This window comes from Cebidichthys violaceus, unplaced genomic scaffold, assembly GCF_023349555.1.
Source record: "Cebidichthys violaceus isolate CVI_PGR_0920_01 unplaced genomic scaffold, fCebVio1.0.p SCAF_107, whole genome shotgun sequence".
Classification (NCBI taxonomy): domain Eukaryota; kingdom Metazoa; phylum Chordata; class Actinopteri; order Perciformes; family Stichaeidae; genus Cebidichthys; species Cebidichthys violaceus.
Window position 1 is genome coordinate 455327 of NW_027176271.1, and position 25767 is coordinate 481093.

A 25767-nucleotide genomic window follows, 5' to 3' on the forward strand; every position below is an offset into this window, starting at 1 on the left:
AATTAGAGATGATGTGTTTTATTACAATATTTCTGTTGTATCTTTAAATCAGAGAACACACACACACACACACACACACACACACACACACACACACACACACACACGGGTCAACCACAAATAACTCTTTTCAAATTGGATGTAATGCATATTTGTGAACAATGTGTTTAAACTCACAAAATAAGGTCTCATTTGTTCACTTTTCAAAGTGGTTAAATATATTTTTAACAGTATTTTTTAACTTCATCTAAAAAATGTCAGGTGGCACCACCACATATTTGTAAAAATATATATATATATATATATATATCTATTTCCCTACTATTCATTATCACTAATACTTTGACAAGTATCCCTCAGAGTGTCTACAATGCCAAACACATACTTATTTTGTAAATGTCTTATTTTGATATTTTCATAAAGTAACACACAAAAGTGATTTAAAAGTATCCAAATGCATTCATCAAACGTATTAACATTACATATAACATTAAATTAAAACGCTCAGCAACTGGAATGCAACACTACTACAGACTAAATACAAATGGATTGTGAACAAATACAGGTTTGAATTTGATTTAAAAAAATACTTGAATGATTTTGAAACTTGTGACAAAATATTTCAAAACGTGTTGAACCATGTAAGGTCAACATTTCAGGTATAAACACACGGAAGAAACAATAAAACTGAAAAACTATTTCATTGAAATTTCACAAAACAGTTCAAGATTATTACAATCAAATAGAAAACTTCTTACTGAAAAATATAAATCGATGTGTTATTAATTATTGACTGCATGAACTGTACCGGCCTCCATGTTTAAATAAAAACACCACGAAAGTTTCCTCTTGGTTTAGAAAACGTGATGATGTTTCCTGAACTTTGTCAAATCGAACACATTCAAGTTAAAAATCCCCCAAAAATGAATCTAATCATAAGTCATTGATTATAATTGTAGTAAATCAATATTCCTGTAATGAATGTATATTCAGTAATGGTCTCTGTGTGCAGTGTTTTATAGTGTTGGTGGTAGAGTCCTCCATAGATTCACACTCATGACTAATAGACAGGAAACGATGCAGCATGTGATCAGTGATATCAGCCTCACTGTTTCCTGTTCACTCTCCTACAGACGGATCAGAGCAGCGTCACGTTACTGCTAATGCTGACTCAACAGTTCCTGCTGATGCTGCTTCATATTAAAACACCTCAACAAGACAATCACAATGGGAGCTTTTATTGTGAAGAACTCACAGGAAACACAATGTATTCATCACTGAAATCATGACTCACTGCCTCTATATATATATATATATATATATATATATATATACCTTATATAGATACATACATAGAATTATGGATATATTTATATATATACATACATTTATTTGTGTGTATATATATATACACACACACGTACATATACATACATATATTTAAAAATGATGGCAATAAAGTGACACTTAATATATTTGAATAGATTTTAAGTTTGATAAAAAAAAATTGAATAAATTAAAAAAAGAGTATATATAATAATAAGTATATCCAAATCAATTTCTAAAGCAAAACTGATTTATATTTACTAAGTATCGGAGAAAAAGTAATTTTGATTTACTCAATATCTGGGTGAACTTGATTTGGTTTTACTAATCCTCTGAAGGAAATTTAATTATATTTACTGATTATTTGAGATAAATTGATAAAAGCTTACTAAATATCTGGATAAACGACCAGTCACGCTGCCAATATTCTCAACGACACAGTTAAAGACTGTCAGAGGTGAATTTAATGATGAAATATTATACAAAACTTATAAAAAACTTACATTTCTGGTCTGTTTCTCTGCTGCGTTGGTGCTCAGCCTTCTGGTATCTCCGGACCGGGTAGCCTACCTTTGGACTACTGGAACAAAAAAATAAAATCACTCTTCTTCCACCTTAGCTAGACTAAAGTTAGCATATAGCAGACACCTGTAACGCCTGGAAGGGTGGAGCCAATCGAGGGCAGAGTAGGGGGCGGGTCTTTCCACAAGGCATTATGTCCCCTCCATTTACTGCCTGATAATAATCAATATAATATGCTGTTATCATAAGTAGTAGTGAGCTAATGACTGCTTCTGTCTGAAAGCTTCTCACACTGAAGTACACTCAAACAACACAAAGCTTGTTGTGATTGTATGTAATGGTGTGTGTGTGTTGGAGAAGTTTGGATGTGAGCTGCTATCTTCTTAACTTTGGACATTTGTCTTTTGTTAGCCCCTTCCCTCAGGATGCTCTGCCTTCTGAGGGAAGGGGCTGAATAAGAATTACAAATTAAATTAAAGCTGCAAGCAGCATTGATCGGGCCCTCGCAACGTCACACACGTCGAGGGTACTGGCAGGACTCTGGTTGATGCGGCAATAAATTTCTGTGACCATCATACACTGCATGCACAAGTTAGATGATATTTCCTGCGTCGACCAGCAGCATAGCAAGACCATGTTGCCAGGTCTTAAGCCTCAAATGTTTTGAGTGTACCTCCGATACAATCATAAATGTAAGCCTGTTAAGATCATTAAGAAAATGAACGTGTGAATGTGCTTCAGTATTTGTAACATAACAGACTGTCAGGTTACTGGGATGGAGTTCAACTCCCTGCAGTGTCCTACTGATTGTATTTGGACTTACATGAAAGTTAACAGAACAGCAGTGTCATTTGTTTTTACTTTAACACTTTAATTTAACACTGTTTTCATTTTAAGCTCTTCTGTAACTTTAGATTGTAGTGTGAAGCATTCATTGTAACATTTAACCTGATTCTCATGTAGAAGCTCTAGACAGATCATTTATACTAATGCCCACTGACATGGTTTGAAAAACACTGTTGATTAACTTTTGTTCTCCAAGCATCTTAGTTTGCACATATTTAGATCAGAGAAGTCTTTTTCTCATGGTGTGTCCACAAACCCTTTTTTTAAGATCAGTGTTCGGGCCGCTGTTATTATAGAATCCTGCTTACGTCCGTGGTTGCCAGTAGGTGGCGCTATGACTATGAGTTAATATTGGCATGCAGATGCCCTAAAATCATGACAGTAATCAAGCATGTCAACTTTGGGACAGTTTTGACAAAGTACAGTTGAGTTACAACAGCTTGATGGATGATGGCGAACCATGTAAAATGGCTGCTACACCAAGTCCATGTTGTTTGATGAAACCTCAAGCTTTTAGTAACTTTTAATCGCTATGGTCTTTAGATTGTTCTGACCAAATTCTAAGTTGATCGGATTAATTCACTAGGAGGAGTTCGTAGTACAGCACATGGAAATGGAAAAAAACAGGAGAAATTCATACAAAATTCAAAATGGCTGACTTCCGGTTGGGTTTAGAACATGAACCCCTAAGACTTTTTGTTAAGTCTACATGTGATACATCTGCTTACCAAATTTTATACAGCTAGGTGAAACGTACTGCGAGGGCTGCATCGTCAAAAAATTGTAGGGGGCGCTATCGAGCCAACTTGCCGCTCTGAAGCATTAAAATGACATCAGATAACTACATTCAGGATTTTAAATGTGTTTGACAAGTTTGGTTACGTTTTGAGCATTTTTAGCCCCTCAAAAACACTTTTGTTTTTCGTGGCGAAGAATGCGTCGCCACGGCAACGGCCTTTCACGAAACAACAACCTTTGAGTAACTTTTCATCACAAAGATCTTTAGATTGTACTGACCAAATTTGAAGTCGATCTGATTAATTCCCTAGGAGGAGTTCGTTAAAGTAGAGCCCCTGGAAATGTCTAAAATGACACTAGAAATTCATACAAATTTCAAAATGGCTGACTTCCGGTTGGGTTTAGGGCATGGCCCCAAGAGACTTTTATTTAAGTCCACATGTGATACATGTGCCTACCAAATTTTGTTCATCTATGTGAAACGTACTGCGAGGGCTGCTTCGTCGAAATTTTGTAGGGGGCGCTATTGAGCCGATTTAACACTCTGATTGAATAAAATCATATTATAGAACTACATTTTGGCCTTGTGATCTGTGTGTCAAGTTTGCTTGTGTTTCGAGCTTTTTTAACCTCTCCAAATGACCATCGTTTTTCACGGCGAAGACTGCGTTACCACGGCAACGGCGTTCGACGAAACATCAAAAGCTTAGAGAACTGGCATTATGAACTTCTTACATTTGTGTGGAACAAATTTGATGTTGATCTGATTTTCCAACTTAGAGAAACAAGCCAAAGTATAAAGACTTTAACTTACTGTTGCCAGTAGGTGGCGCTATGACTATGATTCAAAATTGGCTTGCAGATGTCTTCAGGCCTGGAGTTTAATCAAACATGTGAAATCTGGTAAAGATCTGATGATGCGGAGTCGAGTTACATCAGTTTATTCGTTCATGGCGAAGGATCGAAATTCGCAGAGCCGCCACGTCGCCACGCTTTGACAACTTCCTACAATTTTCACAATGAAGCATTATCAAGGTCTTAAGGCTTTTGTGACAAAATTTGAGAGGGATCCGATTAATCTGTGAGCAGTAGGGTGTCAAAGTACACAACCTATGACTTCCTGTTGCCACTAGGTGGCGCTATTACTATGATTCTAAATTGTCATATACATGTGTTCAGGGTCAAGATGTTATGACATCTGAGAAATTTGGAGCAGATTAGGCAATGTACAGCCAAGTTACAACAACTTCCTGTTTCATGGCAAATGGTGTTTTTTTGCCGCCACGCCACGGACACATAGTTCGATAACTTTTTGATCTTTGAGTATCGTTTCACTGCCAAGGTCTCAAGAGCATACTGACCAAATCTGAAGGCAATCGGGTTTAATCTCTTGGAGGAGTTTGTTAAAGTACGGTGCCTTGAAACGGTCCAAAAACGTCATAAAATTCAAAATGGCCGACTTCCTGTTTGGTTTAGGATATACCTCCTTTTGACTTTTTTGTACGTCCCATCACGTTCCACACACCTACCAAATTTCATACAGCTAGGTGAAACCCAAAGTTGGGGCTACTCTGTAGGGGGCGCTATCGAGCCAAAATGTCATGCCGCAGCTGGACACCCCAATAATACTAGAATTTTCACCACGATTGAATTTTGTGCCAAATTTCAAAAGATTCCCAGTATCCCAAGCACCTCCTTTTTGCGATGAAACTGGTACGATAATAATAATAATAATAATAAAAAACATTAGAATAACAATAGGTCCTCCGCTCCGACTACGTCGGTGCTCGGGCCCTAATTAAAGCTGCGAGCAGCGATGAACGGGCCCTCGCCTCCTCCCGCACGTCGGTGGTGCCGGCGGGACTCCGGCTTGCGCGGCCACCTGATGCTGGAAAATGCAAATAGTCCACCGCTTCCTGTGTCCACTGTGTGGCGCTACAGAACACGCTCAAACATGTATTATGTTGCTCTATAACAACTGTAAACCACATCGTGTAAAAGTCATGTCAATCGAATGCTGTTTGTCAGAAAGCGCAGATTTCCTTTCGCCAGCAGGTGGCGCTGTGAGTATTAGGGGATATGAGCTTGTAGACATCCTCAGGCAGTTCAGCTATTGGAAGAGAAATAGAGTTGCATGATGTTTGGACAATGATCAAAAAGATGAGTGGGAAAAGAAAATCAGTTAAAATCCCAGTTTTGATAGATGGAGACTATCGGGCAATTACAAACGAGGAGAAAGCTGAGTTATTGGGGAAGAAGTTTGCAAATGTTCATAGCGGACGCCATTTACATGAGATGCACAGACAGAGAAAAGAAGAAATTTTAGCAGCAAATACAGAAGTTAAAAAGAAAAAGGTCAATGAAGGAACACCTCTAGATATGGAGTTTACAATACAGGAGCTGAAAACAGCGTTGGAGGGAAGTGGGTATACTGCTCCAGGTCAAGACCAACTATGCTACGCTATGTTTAGACAATTACCAGAAGAAGCCTTGGAAATAATTCTAAAATTATTTAATAAGATTTGGAGGGAAGGTGTAATGCCAAGCAGCTGGAAGAGTGCTTTGATTCTACCTTTTGGTAAACCTGGTAAAGACCTAGCAAATGCTGGCAATTACAGACCAATAGCACTGACATCTCACTTGTGCAAGTGGATGGAAAAGATAGTTACGCGCAGATTAACTTATTTTATAGAACAAAGGGGCTTGCTAAATAAATCTCAGAATGGTTTTCGTAAAGGTAGATCGACACTTGACGCTTTAATAAAAGTCAGTAACGAGGCAGAGAAAGCAATAAGTATGAAGGAGATTATGGCTATAGTTTATTTTGATATAGAGAAAGCATATGACTCCATGTGGAGAGGGTCTACTGATTAAAATGTATAGAATAGGTATTGGTGGAAGGATGTATAACTGGATATTGGATTTCTTGTCAAGTCGATCATTCAAGGTAAAAGTTGGAGATGCTGTTTCAGATGAATTCAATATTGAAAATGGGATCCCTCAAGGTAGTGTTATTAGCCCTATATTATTTAATATTATGATAAATGACATCTTTATGGATATTGACAGAAATATTGGCTCCTTACTCTATGCTGATGATGGAGCGATATGGAAAAGGGGAAAACATATTAGACAAGTGATCAGTAGCATCCAAAAGGCTATATTTAATGTTGAAAAATGGTCATATGACTGGGGGTTTAAGATGCCTGTTGCTAAGTCCTGCTACATGATAATTACCAGAAAGAGAAATATAAACAATACTCATCTTAAATTATATGGACAAAGTATGGAGAGGGTGGCAGAGTTTAAATATTTAGGTTTATGGTTTGATGAAAAATGTTTGTGGAGAACTCATATTAAGCATATCGAAACTAAATGTAAAAAGGTGCTTAATGTTATGAGAGCAGTTTCTGGTCATGAATGGGGAGCAGACAAACGGTCACTAATGGATATCTATAGGGCCATTATACAATCAAGTATAGATTATGGATGTATGGTGTATGGAGCAGCTGCTAAGAGCACATTAGAAAAGTTAGATATAATTCAGTTCAGAGCTCTGAGACTTAGCTTGGGTGCAATTAAATCTACCCCAAACAACGCTCTTCTAGTGGAAGCTGACGAACTGCCATTGAGCTTAAGACGTTCAAAACTAGCTCTGGCATATTGGGTGAAGCTAAAGGGATCAGGAGAGGAACTTCCCACAACTAATGTGCTGTGTGAATGCTGGGAATACACCCGAATTAAAGGCAAAGGGTTTGGTTGGACAGTCAGTGCAATAGCCAAAGAATATGGTTTAAATGGGTTACAGTATGGTCCCAATGCAATGTGGGGAAATGTTCCTCCTTGGATATTACCAGTTCACAATGTAGATTTATCACTCATAGAACAGAGGAACAAATGGATGGAAAGAAACTCCTATGACATTGGACATCAGACTCAAGTATACATCAACAATAATTATTATAACTATCTGCAGATTTATACAGATGGATCTAAAGACAACGGGAATGGACACGTAGGATCAGGGGTTTTCATTCCAGAATTCAGTGTGACCTTATGTAAACGAATTAATGACAGACTGTCTGTGTTCACAGCTGAAATGACTGCAATCATCTTGGGACTGCAATGGGTAGAAGAGGTCAGGCCTGAGAGAGCGCTCATCTGTTCAGATTCTGCTGCAGCTTTAAACAGCCTAAAGTCAAAACAAGCAATAAGAGAGGATTTAGTGATGGAAATATCTCTGATCATGTTGAGACTTCAAAGACTGGGAATAATTGTTAAATTTTGTTGGGTTCCTGCTCATGTAGGAGTGGAGGGCAATGAGAGAGCAGATATGATTGCAAAGAGAGCACTAAAACTAAAAGAAGAGCAAATATTGAATATTCCTTTTGGGAAGGGGGAAGCCAAAGCATTAATAAGAGAGGCAGTACGGGATTTATGGCAGAAGAAGTGGGACAACGACAACAAAGGAAGACATTATTATAACGTTCAAAAATCCATAAATGTGAAGACATACAAAGGGAAGTATAGAAGAGAGGAGGTAATAATATCGAGGTTAAGATTCGGACATACAGGACTTAACTCAACGCTGTATTTAATGGCAAAAAGGGATTCAGATAAGTGTACTGTTTGTAATGTCACTGAAGACGTGGAGCATGTTATCCTAAAATGTCGAAGATACAATTCAGAAAGGAACATCTTGAAGCAAAAAAATTCGTCAATTGGGACGGAGGTGGAGTTTGGAGGGAGTTCTTGTAGTGGACGAAGAATGGCGTGAGTGTTGCAGGGCACTATTGAGATTTCTTAAAGAAACGGGATTAGACCGTAGAATTTAGTTGTTAGCAGGTGTTGATTAGGTAAATATTATTAGTAGTATTATGTATTTATTTATGCGTTTGAATTTATTTAATTATTTTTTAAGAACAGTAATGAAACTTTTACTCTGAAACTGCACACTCCGGTACAGTAGGTGGCGGTATGCACCTATTCAAGTTGGTTGCGACCCGCCAATCAAATTTAAAGAAGAAGAAGAAGAAGAAGACGGCAGCGGCTCGTGCAGCGGCGTCTGAAACCGGAGCGAGTGTTTACCGAGTTTACCGTGAGTACCGGGATGCAGAAAGGCCTGAAGAAGTACTTCGTCAGCATGGACGAGTACCTGTGCAGTCTAGGCCTCTACCGGAAGATGGTGGCGCGAGACGCGTCCAGTCTGTTCAGAGCCGTGTCCGAACAGGTGAGTCCGTTTGGGGGGGGGGGTCAGAGCGGCGCTAGCGCGCGCGCGTGCGTGCGTGTGTATACAGTTGTGGTCAAAAGTTTACATACACTTGTAAAGAACATAATGTCATGGCTCTCTTGAGTTTCCCCGTTATTTCTACAACTCTGATTTTTCTCTCATAGAGTGATTGGAACAGATACTTCTTTGTCACAAAAAACATTCATGAAGTTTGGTTCTTTCATGACTTTATTATGGGTTAACAGAAAAAGTGATCAAATCTGCTGGGTCAAAAATATACATACAGCAGTGCTAATATTTGGTTACATGTCCCTTGGCCATTTTCACTTCAATTAGGCGCTTTTGGTAGCCATCCACAAGCTTCTGGCAAGCTTCTCGTTGAATCTTTGACCACTCCTCTTGACAGAATTGGTGCAGTTCAGTTAAATTTGATGGCTTTCTAACATGGACTTGTTTCTTCAGCATTGTCCACATGTTCTCAATGGGATTTTAGGAAGGCCATTCTAAAACCCTAATTCTAGCCTGATTTAGCCATTCCATTACCACTTTTGATGTGCGTTTGGAGTCATTGTCCTGTTGGAACACCCAACTGCGCCCAAGACCCAACCTTCGGGCTGATGATTTTAGGTTATCTTGAAGAATTTGAAGGTAATCCTCCTTCTTCATTATCCCATTTCCTCTCTGTAAAGCACCAGTTCCATTGGCAGCAAAACAGCCCCACAGCATAATACTACCACCACCGTGCTTGACGGTAGGCATGGTGTTCTTGGGGTTAAAGGCCTCACCTTTTCTCCTCCAAACATATTGCTGGGCATTGTGGCCAAACAGCTCGATTTTTGTTTCGTCTGACCACAGAACTTTCCTCCAGAAGGTCTTATCTTTGTCCACGTGATCAGCAGCAAACTTCAGTCGAGCCTTAAGGTGCCGCTTTTGGAGCGAGGGCTTCCTTCTTGCACGGCAGCCTCTCAGTCCATGGAGATGCAAAACACGCTTGACTGTGGACACTGACACCTGTGTTCCAGCAGCTTCTAATTCTTGGCAGATCTGCTTTTTGGTGGTTCTCGGTTGACTCTTCACCCTCCTGACCAATTTTCTCTCAGCAGCAGGTGATAGCTTGCGTTTTCTTCCTGATCATGGCAGTGACAAAACAGTGCCATGCACTTTATACTTACAAACAATTGTTTGCACTGTTGCTCTTGGGACCTGCAGCTGCTTTGAAATGGCTCCAAGTGACTTTCCTGACTTGTTCAAGTCAATGATTCGCTTTTTCAGATCCATGCTGAGCTCCTTTGACTTTCCCATTGTAGCGTTTGTGGGCGTTTGTATCCAATGAGCCCTATTTAAATGGCCTCAGAGAAGTCACCAGCTGTAGTCACTCATAATCACTCACAAGAAGTTAAGAGGCCATGCTATGAAGCTCATTTCATTGACACAACTTTCTAAGTCACCAAAATTGCTAATTCATGTTGCTGTATGTATATTTTTGACCCAGCAGATTTGATCACTTTTTCTGTTAACCCATAATAAAGTCATGAAAGAACCAAACTTCATGAATGTTTTTTGTGACAAAGAAGTATCTGTTCCAATCACTCTATCAGAGAAAAATCAGAGTTGTAGAAATAACTGGAAACTCAAGAGAGCCATGACATTATGTTCTTTACAAGTGTATGTAAACTTTTGACCACAACTGTATATATGTATATATGTATATATGTATATATATATATATATATATATATATATATATATATATACACACACACCGTATTTTCCGCACTATAAGGCGCACTTAAAAGCCTTTAATTTTCTCAAAAAACGACAGTGCGCCTTGTAATCCGGAGCGCCTTATATATGGATCAATTGGTTAATTGGTTGATCCATACTGGTTGTACACGGCGCTCTGTCAAAATGTTTCAGTACGACTGGTAAACTACAAAGCCGCACCGCTTGCAGCATTACGGCTACCGTAGTCAGGGGCGTCGCCGAAGTAATAGCGGTAAACACCGGTACTGTGCTTACCGCTTGACTGAGTTTGACTGAATGATTTATCTGACTGTTTTGTTGACATTCCCTTTAGCACAGCTCCATCTAGTGGATGCATAATGCAACCCCAGTCAAACGTTTGACTGTAGTAGCTTCTATTCTATGCGCCTTATAATCCGGTGCGCCCTATATATAAAAACAGTTCTAAAATAGGCCATTCATTGAAGGTGCGCCTTATAATCCGGTGCGCCTTATAGTGCGGAAAATACGGTGTGTATATATATATATGTATATGTATATATGTGTATATGTGTGTGTGTATATATGTATGTATGTATGTATGTATGTATATATATATATATGTGTGTGTGTGTATATGTATGTATGTATGTATGTATGTATGTATGTATGTATATGTGTGTGTGTGTGTGTGTGTGTGTGTGTGTGTGTGTGTGTGTGTGTGTGTGTGTGTGTGTGTGTGTGTGTGTGTGTGTGTATATATATGTGTGTGTGTGTGTGTGTGTGTGTGTGTGTGTGTGTGTGTTTGTGTGCTACACACCTGTACTACTCAGCACATCTGGTGTCAACTACCTGTGTGTGTGTGTGTGTGTGTGTGTGTGTGTGTGTGTGTGTGTAGTTGTATTACTCTCAGAACTACCATCAGAGGATCCGTCAGGACTGCGCCGACTTCATGAGAGCCAACAGATGCAACTTTGAACCGGTATGTTACATCATTAACTAGCTAGTTAACAGACACTTACTAGTTAATTAACATACACTAACCTGCTGGTAAACAGACACTAACCGGCTAGTTGACAGACACTGACCGGCTAGTGAACAGGCACTGACCGACTGGTGGACAGGCACTGACCGGCTAGTTGACAGGCTAGTGGACAGATACTGACCGGCTAGTGGACAGGCACTGACCGGCTAGTTGACAGGCACTGACCGGCTAGTTGACAGGCTAGTGGACAGATACTGACCGGCTAGTGGACAGGCACTGACCGGCTAGTGGACAGGCACTGACCGGCTAGTTGACAGGCTAGTGGACAGATACTGACCGGCTAGTGGACAGGCACTGACCGGCTAGTTGACAGGCACTGACCGGCTAGTGGACAGGCACTGACCGGCTAGTTGACAGATGTTGACAGGCACTGACCGGCTAGTGGACAGGCATTGACCGGCTAGTGGACAGGCACTGACCGGCTAGTGGACAGGCACTGACCGGCTAGTGGACAGATGTTGACAGGCACTGACCGGCTAGTTGACAGGCACTGACCGGCTAGTTGACAGACACTGACTGGCTAGTGGACAGGCACTGACCGGCTAGTGGACAGATACTGACCGGCTAGTGGACAGGCACTGACCGGCTAGTTGACAGACACTGACCGGTCAGTGGACAGGCATTGACCGGCTAGTGGACAGGCACTGACCGGCTAGTGGACAGATATTGACCGGCTAGTGGACAGGCACTGACCGGCTAATTGACAGACACTGAACGGCTAGTTGACAGACACTGACCGGCTAGTTGACAGGCACTGACCGGCTAGTGGACAGGCACTGACCGGCTAGTTGACAGGCACTGACCGGCTAGTGGACAGATATTGACCGGCTCGTGGACAGGCAAGGCAAGTTTAGTTGTATAGCACATTTCAACAACAAGGTAATTCAAAGTGCTTCACATAAAACCATTAAAAGCATCAAAACACAAGACAAAAGAAAAGATTTAAAAACAATTAAGAACATTCCTAGAAACATTAAAAACAGTCATTAAAACACTAAGACGCAGTTTAAGAAATAAAATACAGTATTAAAATGCAGGAGGTTGATTAATATCCTTGAATCTGGTTCAGTTATTAAAGGCAGCAGCAAACAGAAAAGTCTTCAGTCTGGATCTAAAGGAGCTGAGGGTCTCAGCAGACCTGCAGCTTTCTGGGACTTTGTTCCAGATATGTGGAGTAGAAGAACTGAACGCTGCTTCTCCATGTTTAGTTCTGACTCTGGGAACAGAAAGTAGACCGGTCCCAGACCACCCGAGGGGTCGGGATGGTTCATAAGATAGCAGCAGATCCCTAAACCATTCAGTGCTTTATAAACCAACAGCAGGATTTTAAAGTCAGTTCTTTGTTGGACAGGAAGCCAGTGAAGACCTCAGAACTGGAGTGATGTGATCCACTTTCTTGGTCTTAGTGAGGACTCTGAATCAGCTGCAGCATTCTGATTGACTTTTTACAGAGACCTGTAAACACACCGTTACAGTAGTCCAGTCTACTGAAGATAAATGATGGACACGTTGAGACATAAGTCCTCTAGTCCTTGATATGTTCTTCAGGTGATAGGACGCTGGTTTTGTGATTGTCTTGATGTGGCAGTTCAGGTTGAGGTCTGAATCCATAACTACACCTAGACTTCTGGCTTGGTTTGTGGTTTTTAATGTCAGTGATTGAAGCTTTCAATCGTTCGTCCTCGATACCAAAACCAATTACTTCTGTTTTATCTTTGTTTAATTGAAGAAAATTCTGGCTCATCCAGTTGTTGATTTGTTCAATGCATTTAGCAGCCCCTGTATGGGATTATAGTCGGCTGGTGATATAGTTATGTAGATTTGTGTGTCGTCTGCATAATTATGATAACACACAGACACTGACCGGCTAGTTGACGGGCACTAACCAGTTAGTTAACCTACACTAACCCACTAGTTAACCAGGTTGTTTACTCTTTCAGTTTGTTGAAGGTTCTTTTGAGAAATATCTGGAGCGTCTGGAGGACCCTAAGGTGAGTGTGTGTGTGTGTGTGTGTGTGTGTGTGTGTGTGTGTGTGTGTGTGTGTGTGTGTGTGTGTGTGTGTGTGTGTGTGTGTGTGTGTGTGAGACAGACAGGCGGGGTGTGTATGTGTAACAAGCGGTGTGTGTGTGTGTGTGTGTGTGTGTGTGTGTGTGTGTGTGTGTGTGTGTGTGTATAACAGGCGGGGTGTGTATGTGTAACAAGCGGTGTGTGTGTGTAACAGGCGGGGTGTGTATGTGTAACAAGCGGTGTGTGTAACAGGTGGGGTGTGTTTTCAGGAGACAGTGGGTCAGGTGGAGATCAAGGCTCTGTCTCAGTTCTACAGGTGAGAAACACTCAGGTACACATGATCATGTCTTTCATTGACTACAGACAGTGACTACAGACTTTTGTACTGCAGACTGCAGACATGTGCAGTCTGTAGTACAAATGTGTTTTGTGTGCAGCCGTTGTTTCCTGATCTACCGTTACCCGGGGAAACCAGCCACGGTGATCTCAGAGGACGACTTTGTTGACAAGGTGAAGAAGTTTGTGTCGTTTATTGTATAAAAATCATCTCTCAGTATTTTCTACAATTGTTACTTTGTTGCCTAGGTGACGCTGTGTTGCTCCATCAACGGTCACTATGACATCGTTTACCCGAGGACTTACCCCGTCTCTGCTGCCCTCTGTCAGTGTGAGTACTGGTCACTGATTGGTGGCTCGGAGTGAGTGACAGCTTTAAAGGGACAGTACAACATTTGTGTGTGTGTGTGTGTGTGTGTGTGTGTGTGTGTGTGTGTGTGTGTAGCTCTTTTCTATGAGCTGCTCTACACTCAGGTGTTTGGGTTTGAGGAGGCGGAGCTCTGTCAGGCTATGGAGGCCTTCAGGGTCGGAGGTCGTCGCTATAGAAACAGCCCATCAGTGTGTAGTGACGTCGACTTTGGGTATGACACACCTGAGGACCGATGTCACAGGTACGCACACAAACATACACATAGATGATGTCATGAAACAACATTCACCCAAACTTTAGTCCTGCAGCAAAAACATTTAACAAAAAAGCAGTTTGAGTCAAAATTGTATAAATGTGTTGTAGATCATTATAACTGACAATATAATAAGATACTCTTCATCATCACTTCCTCTTTGTTCTCTGTGTTTACTGAGTCACTCTTCATTGTCACTTCCTGTTTGTTCTGTGTTTACCGAGTCACTCTTCATCGTCACTTCCTGTTTGTTCTCTGTGTTTTGATGGCTGCTCACCTGTACTGTGACATCATGTTGTACTCAGGTGTGTGTTTGTTTTGCTCCACAGGGAGGAGGCGGAGTCGGCTGGAGCTGCAGACGATAAACTGCGCACCGTGACAGCCGAGACAAAGGTGAGGGGCCGACTCGTCATGATGTCATGTGACCATATCAGGGTGTTTTGTGGTGGTTAATGAAGAGTACTCAAGTTCTTTTCTATTTTGTTTTCCACTGCAGATAGCCGCCTCTAAATCCTGACTGAAAATCAAATTGTCTAATAAACTATAGTTGTAGTGTAAAAGATTGTTACATGTTCTATTTCAAAGCCAGAATAACGTGTCGCTTTAAAACAGCGAGAGGGTTCATGTTCACTCTTACAAGAAGCCAGTCAAATCTAATAATGAGATAAAGTACTAAAGCTATCATTATCAACGTCCACGTGAATATTAAGATCACCTACAATAAGTACTTTATCTGTTTTAAGGACTAAACTTGATAAGAACTCTGGACCTGAGACGCGGTACAAGATAAATATATAGAAGTGTTTTATTATACAATCCTAAAAGCTGCATTCATCCTGACCCGTTGTTTTTAATTGGTCAGCCTCCTGCTGAAGCCCCGCCCCCTTCCAGACTGTCTCTTCCTTATAAGGTCATGAAGTCTCTGGATGGAGAAGCATACAGAAACCTGGAGTTTGACGTGTGGCAGGACACCTGTAAAGGTACGAGTCCTGGAGAGGAACCTTTTTAAAACCTCAAAACATTCATATTGTATATATAATTTAGTTTTAAATATGAGCTCATATGTACTCACAATGATGGTTTCTAACATATGAATCAATAATCAATGTTTATCTGACAGAGATGCAGAAGACGGACTACGTGGTGTTTGCAGGGAGGCAGTACTTCCTGGGAGACAAGTGTCAGGTAACATTAATACTGGAACCACTATATCCAAATACTGCTTCAGGATCAGTACTGCTGGTAGTACAGCAGTAGAGTAGTTCTCTAAAGGATTCAATGTATCTCGTATCTTTTGTACTTGTAATTCTTTAAAGGATTCGATGTGTCTCGTGTCTTTTGTACATGTAGTTCTCTAAAGGATTCATGTGTCTTTTGTGCTTGTAGTCTTTCTACTTGTGTTTCACCTGCTTTTGAAACCTCCCTCAAGGAGTTGCATCGACCAATTGGCTTGATCGAGGTCAACATGATGGTTGTCATGTGGACGTCTCTGGGACGTTGTCCTCCTGTAAGACAGCCTCAGGTGTCTCCATAGTTCCATCTGTGTCTGTCTCAGGTGCGTCTGGAGCCAAAGGGGAAGTACTACAATGCCTTCATCCAGGAAGTAGAAACACACCCATCAGCTGTCACTGTCTTCATCGAGGAGCTGGGAGAAAAGTAACACACAACCTGACTGAAACTGACTTGAGCTGAGAACCACAAAGACGTCTTTCATGTCCACATGTCCTTCTCTGTCTCAGACAACTGGTTCCTCTAACGGATCTGAAACCAGTCAATCCAGTTCCAGCCTGGAACGTTGCTGCTCCCACCAGAAAGGGAGACCTGGGTTCGTTCACTATGAGGTCCACTTTGTCCCCTCTCCAGATGTTTGGTCTAATACCTCATGTCTCTACTGACTCCATGTTTCTACTGTCTCTATTGTCTTCATGTCTCTACTGACTCCATGTCGTCTTGTCTCCATGTCACCTCGTCGCCTTGTCTCCGTGTTGCCATGTCGCCTTGTCGCCATGTCTCGCAATGTGTTGCCATGTCTCGTTATGTATCGCCATGTCTCGTTATGTGTCGCCATGTCTCGTTATGTGTCGCCATGTCTCGCTATGCGTCGCCATGTCTCACAATGTGTCTCGCCATGTGTCACCATGTGTCGCCATGGCTCGTTATGTCTCCTTGTCCTCATGTCTCACTGTCGCCTTGACTATATGTCTCGGTATATCGTTATGTCTCGTTGTGTCTCGTTATGTATTGCCATGTCTCGTTATGTCGTTATGTCTCGTTATGTGTCGCCATGTCTCGTTATGTCTCCATGTCTTCTTGTCTCACTGTCTCCATGTTTCTTCTGCCAGACACGGACCCTCGTGGTCAGCGACATCATCACCGTCATCGCTACTTCAGGAAGTCTCGTGGCAGCAACGGGTTGAAGGGGGCGGAGCTTCTAATGCCGCCGCCGTCCTACGGAGGCCCGGCTCCCTCCGCCCTGCCCCCCCGCTTCCAGCCAGCGGGCCACCCCCGCCCGCCCCCACCCCTGTCACCGGGAGCCATGACCTACGACCCCTACGCCCCCCCACACCACCACCACCACCATCCCTCAGCCAGACCTCCTCGCTACGGAGCCTCCAGGTGGGACTCAAGCAGACCAACACCTGAGTGTCACCTGTAGGTCACAAACATGTCTGAGGAACTCCGCTCTCTCTCTGTGTGTGTGTGTGTGTGTGTGTGTGTGTGTGTGTGTGTGCGTGCGTGCGTGCGTGCGTGCGTGCGTGTGTGTGTGTCATGGATTCCGGTCAGAAGCTCCACCCGTTTCCTGAACCGTCACTTGATTGGTCCTCAGTTGACCTATTACCACCCTGGCAGGAGATATTACCATGACTACGAGAGCTATGCCTTCAGGTCACGGTAAACATCACATGACACATGGTGACCATGACTTTGTGGTAGTCTAACAGGACTACCACAAACACAAACTTTTGTGGTTAACGTCGTTTGTTGTTGTTCAGTCGCAGTCGCCGTCAGCTGGCGGCAGCCATGAATAAAGACGGTCAGTTTGGTTTCCCCCCGGAGGTCGAGGAGGAGGAGCCGTCCGACCTGGACGCGACCATCACCTTCTACCAGCTGGACGACGCCGACGGTGTCTTCCCTCCACTGGCCGTGAGGAAAATACCTTGTCGTCGTATCTTCATGTCTCCTTGTCGTCGTGTCTTCATGTTTCCATGTCTCCTTGTCGTCTCATCCTCATGTCTCCTCGTTGTCATGTCTCCTTGGCGTCATGTGACTGTGTAATATAATGTGGCTCCTCCCCTTCTCAGGGCCCCACTGTGGCCCCTCCTCCATCCATGGGAGCTCCGCCCCCTCCCACTGGCTCCTCCTACAGAGTTCAGAGAGGCTCGGGGCCCCTCCCCCCCGCTCCTCCTCCAGGGAGCACCCCCGTCTGTTCATCAGAGGAGGACCAGGAGGACACCAGTACTTTGGAGGACCAGGGTAAGTCCTCTTTTATTGTGGAGGAGTCAGCAGGAAGTTGTTCCATGTAATCTGATTACTGTGTGTGTTTCTGTCAGTCGAGTACACTGACGATTACATCTACATCACTCAGGGTGAGTAAAGTTTACCTGGAAGTCTTCACTAAGGGACAAGGTCACAAGAAAAAGATGTGATGCAGTCTGAATGTGACCTGTTTTCAGATCAGAACTACCAGACCTCAGGTGTTTACTCTGCTGCTGAGCCCTCCACCAACCAGGTAACACACCTGACCTCAGACCTGCTGGATGTTTTCATACTGGGTTTGTGTTGTGGCATCTCAAATCTACAAATGAGACAAAACATGTTTTTCTCTTATTTTGAAAGGACGACCAGGAAAGAGGAACTGCTGACTCTCCACCGAGACCAGAGATGAACTACAGCTACACACAGCAGGTACACACCATGTTTACACATGTTGCCCTCGCCTACGTCTCACTTATGTCCCCTCGCCTACGTCCCCTCGCCAACGTCCCTTTGCCTACGTCCCCTCGCCAACGTCCCCTCGCCTACGTCCCCTCGCCAACATCCCTTTGCCAACATCCCTTTACCTACGTCTAGGGATGCACCGATCCACGTTTTTCACTTCCGATACCGATACAGATATCTGAGGTTTAGTATCGGCCGATACCGATCTAATAGAGAAAAACAGTGCTGAATTGATTTAAAAAACGCAGCCGACGCTACGCGCCCCCAGATTGTCCATCGCTTTTCTCATGTTGCTGGCGTTGTCCCTCAGAATCACGTGGATTTTGCTCAACTGAATTTGCCACTTGTCAAACATTTCCTTCAGGCTAGCTGCTATCGCTTCGCTGGTGTGCGACCCACGAAAGTTTGTTGCATTTAATATTGCACTGTGTGGCACAAAAGTTTCATCCAGCCAGTGTGCTGTTAAACTTAAAAGTGACACAGGGGAAACGTCGGAGCTCCAGATGTCTGTCGTGAAACTTATCGATTTGACATCTTTTATCTCCTTCAATATGTGTTTGCACACTTTACCGTGCAGTTCAGGTAGCGCCGTCTCCGACAAATATTTTCGGCTTACCATGTCGTAGCGTGGTTCCAGGTGGTTAACTAGCAGCCGGAATCCCTTATCCCCGACAACTGAGAACGGCTGCCCGGTTCCAGATGGCTGATCCTTTAGCTCGCTCCATTTTGAAAACAATCTATGCGGCCAGTTCGCTAGCGCATGACGTTACGCAGAGCACAACGCATATAATTGGACTGAATAGATTTGCCTTTATGGATCGGTCACATTGTCACCGATACCCGATCTAGAATTTTTTCCTATATCGGGACCGATACAGATATTGATATCGGATCGGTGCATCTCTACCTACGTCCCCTTGCCTACGTCCCCTCGCCAACGTCCCCTCACCAACGTCCCTTTGCCTATGTCCCTTTGCCTACGTCCCCTCGCCAACGTCCCCTCGCCAACGTCCCCTCGCCTCGACTGCGTCCCGTGATCCTCTTCCTCACCCCCCTCTCACCATCGTTGTCAACATTGTCACTCGGCCGACGCATCTGATCTTCTCTTCACTTAAAACACGACGATAGCCGACTGAACTTCCTGAAATGGTTTGATTCTGAACTAATCCCTGTGTGTGTGTGTGTGTGTGTGTGTGTGTGTGTGTGTGTGTGTGTGTGTGTGTGTGTGTTTTTTCAGGTAGTGAAACCATTAGTCATTTGCTCTTCACCCTCCTCTTCCTCCTCCTCACCCTCTTCTCCATCATCACGTGTACCTGCAACTGCCCACCTGCCGGCAGGCACACAGACACGCTCAGGTACACACACACACACACACACACACACACACACACACACACACACACAGCAATACAACAAATGTGATTGTGTTTTGTTTTTTTTCTGTTCTTAGTTGCCATGGCGATTCCAGCCTCTTCTCCTTGGTTGGTTAATGAGTTAGGTGAGCCTGTCTGCACCAAGGTAGCTCCGCCCCCTTACTCCTATGACCCTAATGGCAACGATTTACCCCGAGGTCAGAGGTCAACCAACATAAACAACACACTGTGTCACTTTTTGTTGCAGCTTGTCGTCTCACTTCCTGGCTTGTGTGTGTGTGTGTGTGTGTGTGTGTGTGTGTGTGTGTGTGTGTGTGTGTGTGTGTGTGTATAGACTGCAGAGTTCTCCAGTATTACTTCAACTTAGGAGTCCAGGTAAGAGAATAACTAACTCTGCGCGGCCCCCCCCCCTTAACTATTTACTAACTAACCCCCCCCCCCCCCTCCTCCTCTACAGTGGTACCATCAGAGCTGTTGGCAGCAGCAGCAGCAGGCGTACCCCGCCACCTCGCCGGAGGCCTCCTACTCCTACCAGCACTACACCCCCTACCTGAACCAGGAGCCCCCCCTGCATGGTAAGACCTACTCACTCTCTGATTGGCTGCTGGGTGAGAGAGAGCTGTCAGTTCATTGGTGGAGGTGTGACCACCAATCAGCAGCATCCTCAGCTCTTATTGTCAAATGTCAAACTGACACTTTTTACTGTACTTAATTAATGAGTGAGTTAATGCGTTAGTTTGAGTGAGTTAATGAGTTGGTTTGAGTGAGTTAATGAGTTGGTTTGAGTGAGTTAATGCGTTAGTTTGAGTGAGTTAATGAGTTGGTTTGAGTGAGTTAATGAGTTAGTTTGAGTTGGTTCATGAGTTGGTTCAGTGGGAGCTGCGTTCACATGCTCTGACTGTATGAAGACAGAAGAACACATGTTGCTGAAACGTGTGGAACATTGTATTCATGTTGCACAGCAGTGGAAGGTTTAAATACAGTCACACACTGAGCACAGATAGTAGAAATATAACCGTGTGAAGAATACTGCTGTTAACAAGAACCTGATCTGTTTAAAGTGATTCAAACCAAATGTTATTGTACTTCTGTTCATATAGCAGTACTTTAAAATACAAGTGAGTAATACACTACTTTTAATTCATTATTGAACTTTGTGCACAACAGTGAGATTAATCAAGATTAAACATTGTAATCGTTGCCCAGCACTAATTATTATATACATTATACTTCTGCCCCCCCAGCCATCCCTCCTTTGTACCCTGAAACAGGAGGACTCCATCAACCCCCCTCCTATTACCCAGAATCCACCAGGGCAGGAGACGGACAGACTGACGGACACAGCGGCGGTCTGTACTCTGTTGTGTCATATAGTGAAGATGTGTGTGTGTATATGTGTATTTGTGTGCGTATATATGTGTGTGTGTGTGTGTGTGTGTGTGTGTGTGTGTGTGTATATATATATATATATCTCTCTTCTTCCTTCTCAAAACCTGCTGCCTACATTACCCACAATGCACCTCTCCCTGCTGACAGCAGTGTGGTAGGTTGTATTGTTATACAAATAAGCTTTGATATTATTATGGTCATTATTGGTTAATATTAATCGTATTATTAATAACAAAGATTATGATGATTATCAATCACACAAGAAGTTTTTAGATTAAACATGAGGTCATCGATGACCACGCCTTGTGATGAGGACTCATCTCTGACTCGACTGACATCACTGGAGGCTCCTCTGATCTAATGTGATCTGTTGTCTCCTCCATCAGGCCCCGCCCCCTCAGGAGAAGGCTCCTCCTCATCGACTAGCCCCGCTCCTCCAGGCACCGCCCCCTCTCTCCTGTACCAGGATCAGACGCCCCTCCCCTCTCCGTCGCTGCTGCACCTGCCGTACAAAACTCCGCCCCCCGCCACTTACCTGCCCTCGGCCCCTCCCCCTCACCTCACCCATCACTCCTCCTACTGCCTCCCCCCCTCCGCCCACTGGGGGGCGCTGCAGACTGGAGGCCACGCACAGCGGGTCTACTGCCCCGCCCCTAACTCCGCCCACGTGGTCGGTTACATCACAGCGCCGCCCCCCCACTAAGTTCCCCCCCCCCCCCATCTAACATTTGTGTTCAATGAACAGGGCTAGCAGCTAACAAGTCAGCAGGAAAACCTTGTTTATCAAACAATAAAATAATAATAAAGAGCCAAGAAGACCAAAACAAAGTAAACATTTTAATGTTGAATAGACGTTTTAAAAATCTAAATTGAACTGTAGTTTTCCTGTGTTAGCTTCACATGCTAAATGTTAGCTGGTGGCTAAGTGAATTCGAAGTGAATCACTTCCTGTTCAAAAGGTTCGTTATTTTTTTTTTTTAGAGAACCTACAACAACGTCAAGAGTTCTCATGTTTTGTCAGCCAGCCAATCAGAGAAGAGAGGGGGCGTGGCCAGTCCCTGTTTATTGATGAGGGATCTATTTGTGTTGAGTTTGTTTGTTTTTGTTTTTTTGTTTTAATAAAGTTTGTGTTTCACCAGCAGATGATGATGCTTCCTGTCGGGTCACATGACCGTTCTCATGTCTTCACGTGCTAACAGGCTAGCATCCTCAGTTTATTTGGATTTAAACGCGTGTCTCGTTGTCGTCAAGGTAACAGCTCGGGGGGGATCTCCACAGTCCAGAGGTCCCGACCCCCCCGGGTCCTCAGAGGCCCCCTGAGCCAGCGGGGGTTGGACAGGTGAGTCAGGTGTTTCTCCTGTAGACCAATCAGAACAGCCGACCGCTCCAGAGGCCGTAGCTCCTCCTCCTCCTGCAGGGAGGTGGGGCACAGCCAGGTCCCGCCCACATCCACCAATCCTTAAAAAAAGAGGTAGTCGTCACAGGTGAGGTGATGATGCCTTCAGGGACGACTCGTAAACACAGACTGACGTCACATTCTATGGAAGCCCATTCCACCAGAAACAAAACTAAAAACACAAAAAATCTCACAAAAAATCTCACAGTTAAGACTTTAAATCTCAGTTAAGACTTTAAATCTCATAGTTTCTCTTTAGTTCTTGTATTTTTTTTAATGTAAATTTTATTTTTACTAACAGTAATGGGTTTCCATACACGTCCCACCTGCCACCACGCCGCGGCCGAACCTCTCTCCGGAGTCCAGGAGCGCTCGTATCTGGACCCGGTTCATCCCCAGCGGGCCGCTCAGCACCGCCCTCCAGTCCTCATCCTGGTCCCAGTCCCGCTAGGCGATGTGGACCGCCAGGGTCTGGTTCTCCAGCGGGGCCAGCAGGGGCCTCCAGCGGCTCTCCACCGTCTTCAGCCCGTCCAGAACCAGACCTGCGTACGGCTGCCGGAACGACAAGCACCGCACCTGGAGCGACATGTCTGCAAAACAAGCGCACCTTTAACAAATCACGATGTTAATACGTTTAATTATTTCATTAATATAAATGTTTGACCGTTATTACAGTAACACATTCACTGTGATCATGTATTCTTTAATGAATTAGTGTTTGGTTCTAGACAGAGGAACACTAAAGGAGCAGCTCTCTGAATGGAGTCTGGTAGAACGTTAGAACACGGTACTAAAGGAGCAACTGTCCGGAGAGAGAAACGGTCCGTTAATGTTCATCGTTACCGGTCAGTAAAGTATTCACGTCTCTCTTCTGTTGTTCCCGCTGCTTTCACTCACTTCCGGTCCGAGTGAGTTTCTTCTTCACGTTAAACAATGCGCAGCTCTGCTGCCCTCCACAGGTGTGTGTGTGTGTGTGTGTGTGTGTGTGTGTGTGTGTGTGTGTGTGTGCGCGCGCGTGTGGATTCCATAGACAGTTGTGTGTGACAATATTTCCTATAATTTTGGCCATAAATGGTGAATAGAGAGTATAAACTGTGACTGGAGCAATTTGTTTGTAAAAGTCACAGAATATTTTCCTGCTCTGCTCCACTCTGACCGTGATGTCATCACTCTAACAAGTGAATGGGGCGATTTTGCTCCGTTCGTGATTTTTGGGAAAATGGGAAAATTGATTTTACACAAATCAAGACACAAACATTCTTCTCCCACATTCCCCCTTGAGTGACTCGAGTCACTCGTACTACAAAAACGTTAGAACCTCCCGCTGGTCTTCAGGTCCATGTACTTTTGTTTCTTCTATGTTTAAATTTTCATTGGTCGGTTATCTAACATAAAGAGCTTATGCATATGTTTGTGGACCGTCTACTGTCCTAAGTTTGTCATGTTTTCTCTGTAATATTTCACTGTATTGTTACTGAATCAGTTACCTAGTTAACATACTAAGTTTACTTTCTCTTCTCTTTTAACCTCTAGCTGTGGTTCTAGACTCTTTTAGACTGGGATCAGGATTAAGGGATACAAGTTATATCTAAAAGAACAACAGTTCCCCTCTTCGGCCATTCAAGTATTTAAAATGTATCAAAACAACACATATCACCCAGAATGGTTTATTATGCACATCATTAATCGATGTTGTAGCTATCAGTGGAATGTTAACTTCAACATGTTGAAATAAATCTCCTGAGATGAGATGAGACGCCTTCATCTCTGGTTAACTGTATAATGAGACAAGTCAGTGAGGTTCATAACAAACAATAAGCAAACAAACAATTTGTAAGAAATGACATCATCTAAGTATTTATATTACATTACATTACAGTCATTTAGCAGACGCTTTTATCCAAAGCGACTTACAATAAGTGCATCAACATTGGTAATCAAAAGAACTATCACCAGAAGTCATAAGTACATTTCCTTTAAACAAGCATCTAAGAGCATGAAGCAGAGCATAACTCAGAGCCAAAGTACAGAAACAAGAAAAACAGTTAGTGCTATAAGTAATACAAATACAATTAAAGCTGCAAGCAGCATTGATCGGGCCCTCGCAACTTCACGCACGTCGAGGGTACTGGCAGGACTCTGCTTGACGTGGCCATACATTTCTGTGACCGTCATACACTGCGTGCACTAGTTAAATGATTTTTCCTGCGTCGACCTGCAGCGTAGCAAGATCATGTTGCCAGGTCTTAAGCCTCAAATGTTTTAAGTGTACCTCCAATACAATCATAGATGTAAGCCTGTTAAGATCTTTAAGAAAATGAATGTGCATGAATGCACTTCAATGTTTGAAATATAACAGACTGTCAGTTTACTGTGACGAAGTTCAACTCCCTACAGTGTCCTACTGATTGTATTTGGACTTACATAAAGTTAACAGAACAGCAGTGTCATTTGTTTTTACTTGAACACTTTAATTTGACACTGTTTTCATTTTAAGCTCTTCTGTAAATTTAGATTGTAGTGTGAAGCATTCATTGTAACATTTAACCTGATTCTCATGTAAAAGCTCTAGACAGATCATTTATACTAATGCCCACTGACATGGTTTGAAAAACACTGTTGATTAACTTTTGTTCTCCAAGCATCTTAGTTTGCACATATTTAGATCAGAGAAGTCTTTTTCTCATGGTGTGCCCACAAACCCTGTTTGGGCCGTTGTTATTATAGAATTCTGTTTACGTCGGTGGTTGCCAGTAGGTGGCGCTATGACTATGAGTTAATATTGGCATGCAGATGTCCTAAAATCACGACACGAATCATGTAAAATTGCCGCGACACCAAGTCCATGTTATCCGATGAAACATCAAGCTTTTAGTAACTTTTAATCGTTAAGGTCTTTAGGTTGTTCTGACCAAATTCTAAGCTGATCGGATTATTTCCCTAGGAGGAGTTCGTAGTGCAGCACCTGGAAAAGGAAATAAAACCACAAGAAATTCATACAAAATTCAAATTGGCTGACTTCCGGTTGGGTTTAGAGCATGGACCCCTAAGACTTTTTTTTAAGTTTACATGTGATACACCTGCTTACTTAATTTCATACATCTAGGTGAAACGTACTGCGAGGGCTGCATCGTCGAAATATTGTAGGGGGTGCTATCGAGCCGATTTGCCACTCTGAAGCATTAAAATCACATCAGATAACTACATTCAGGATTTTAAATGTGTGTGACAAGTTTGATTTTGTTTTGAGTATTTTTAGCCCCTCAAAAACACC

General features: G+C 43.2%; 2 protein-coding genes across 6 annotated transcripts; one reads left to right on the forward strand and one right to left on the reverse strand.

Annotated features, from left to right (window-relative positions):
• Positions 1-8484: 8484 nt before the first annotated feature.
• LOC137889085 (UDP-N-acetylglucosamine transferase subunit ALG13-like) lies at positions 8485-22223 on the forward strand. 5 transcript variants are annotated; one of them, XM_068732714.1, is made up of 25 exons: positions 8485-8662; positions 11283-11366; positions 13370-13420; positions 13707-13753; positions 13875-13947; positions 14023-14104; positions 14219-14384; positions 14726-14789; positions 15259-15376; positions 15517-15581; positions 15952-16052; positions 16136-16221; positions 16739-17012; positions 17181-17288; positions 17390-17540; positions 17699-17870; positions 17948-17983; positions 18071-18126; positions 18234-18302; positions 19573-19690; positions 19786-19905; positions 20043-20083; positions 20166-20283; positions 20953-21057; positions 21484-22223. In XM_068732714.1, exons 1-25 carry the CDS (start codon positions 8543-8545, stop codon positions 21798-21800), a joined length of 2742 nt encoding a protein of 913 aa, XP_068588815.1. In that variant the 5' UTR covers positions 8485-8542; the 3' UTR covers positions 21801-22223. The 5 variants fall into 5 exon arrangements, with proteins under 5 accessions (XP_068588815.1, XP_068588822.1, XP_068588830.1 ...); XM_068732721.1 differs by having other exon boundaries at positions 17184-17288; XM_068732729.1 differs by lacking the exon at positions 17948-17983.
• Positions 22210-23406, reverse strand: LOC137889115 (protein EOLA1-like). The gene is given in 3 exon segments (XM_068732754.1): positions 22210-22555; positions 22820-23083; positions 23337-23406. Coding segments are annotated over 2 exon segments (474 nt in total). The 5' UTR covers positions 23082-23083; positions 23337-23406; the 3' UTR covers positions 22210-22343.
• Between the last annotated feature and the right edge of the window lie 2361 nt (positions 23407-25767).

Excerpts from the sequence above, each read along its gene's own strand:
- LOC137889085 (XM_068732714.1), top strand. The coding sequence starts at position 8,543 with ATGCAGAAAGGCCTGAAGAAGTACTTCGTCAGCATGGACGAGTACCTG. Across the intron at positions 14,105-14,218 it reads CTCTGCTGCCCTCTGTCAGT|CTCTTTTCTATGAGCTGCTC; the intron begins GTGAGTACTGGT and ends GTGTGTGTGTAG. Across the intron at positions 20,084-20,165 it reads ACTTCAACTTAGGAGTCCAG|TGGTACCATCAGAGCTGTTG; the intron begins GTAAGAGAATAA and ends CCTCCTCTACAG.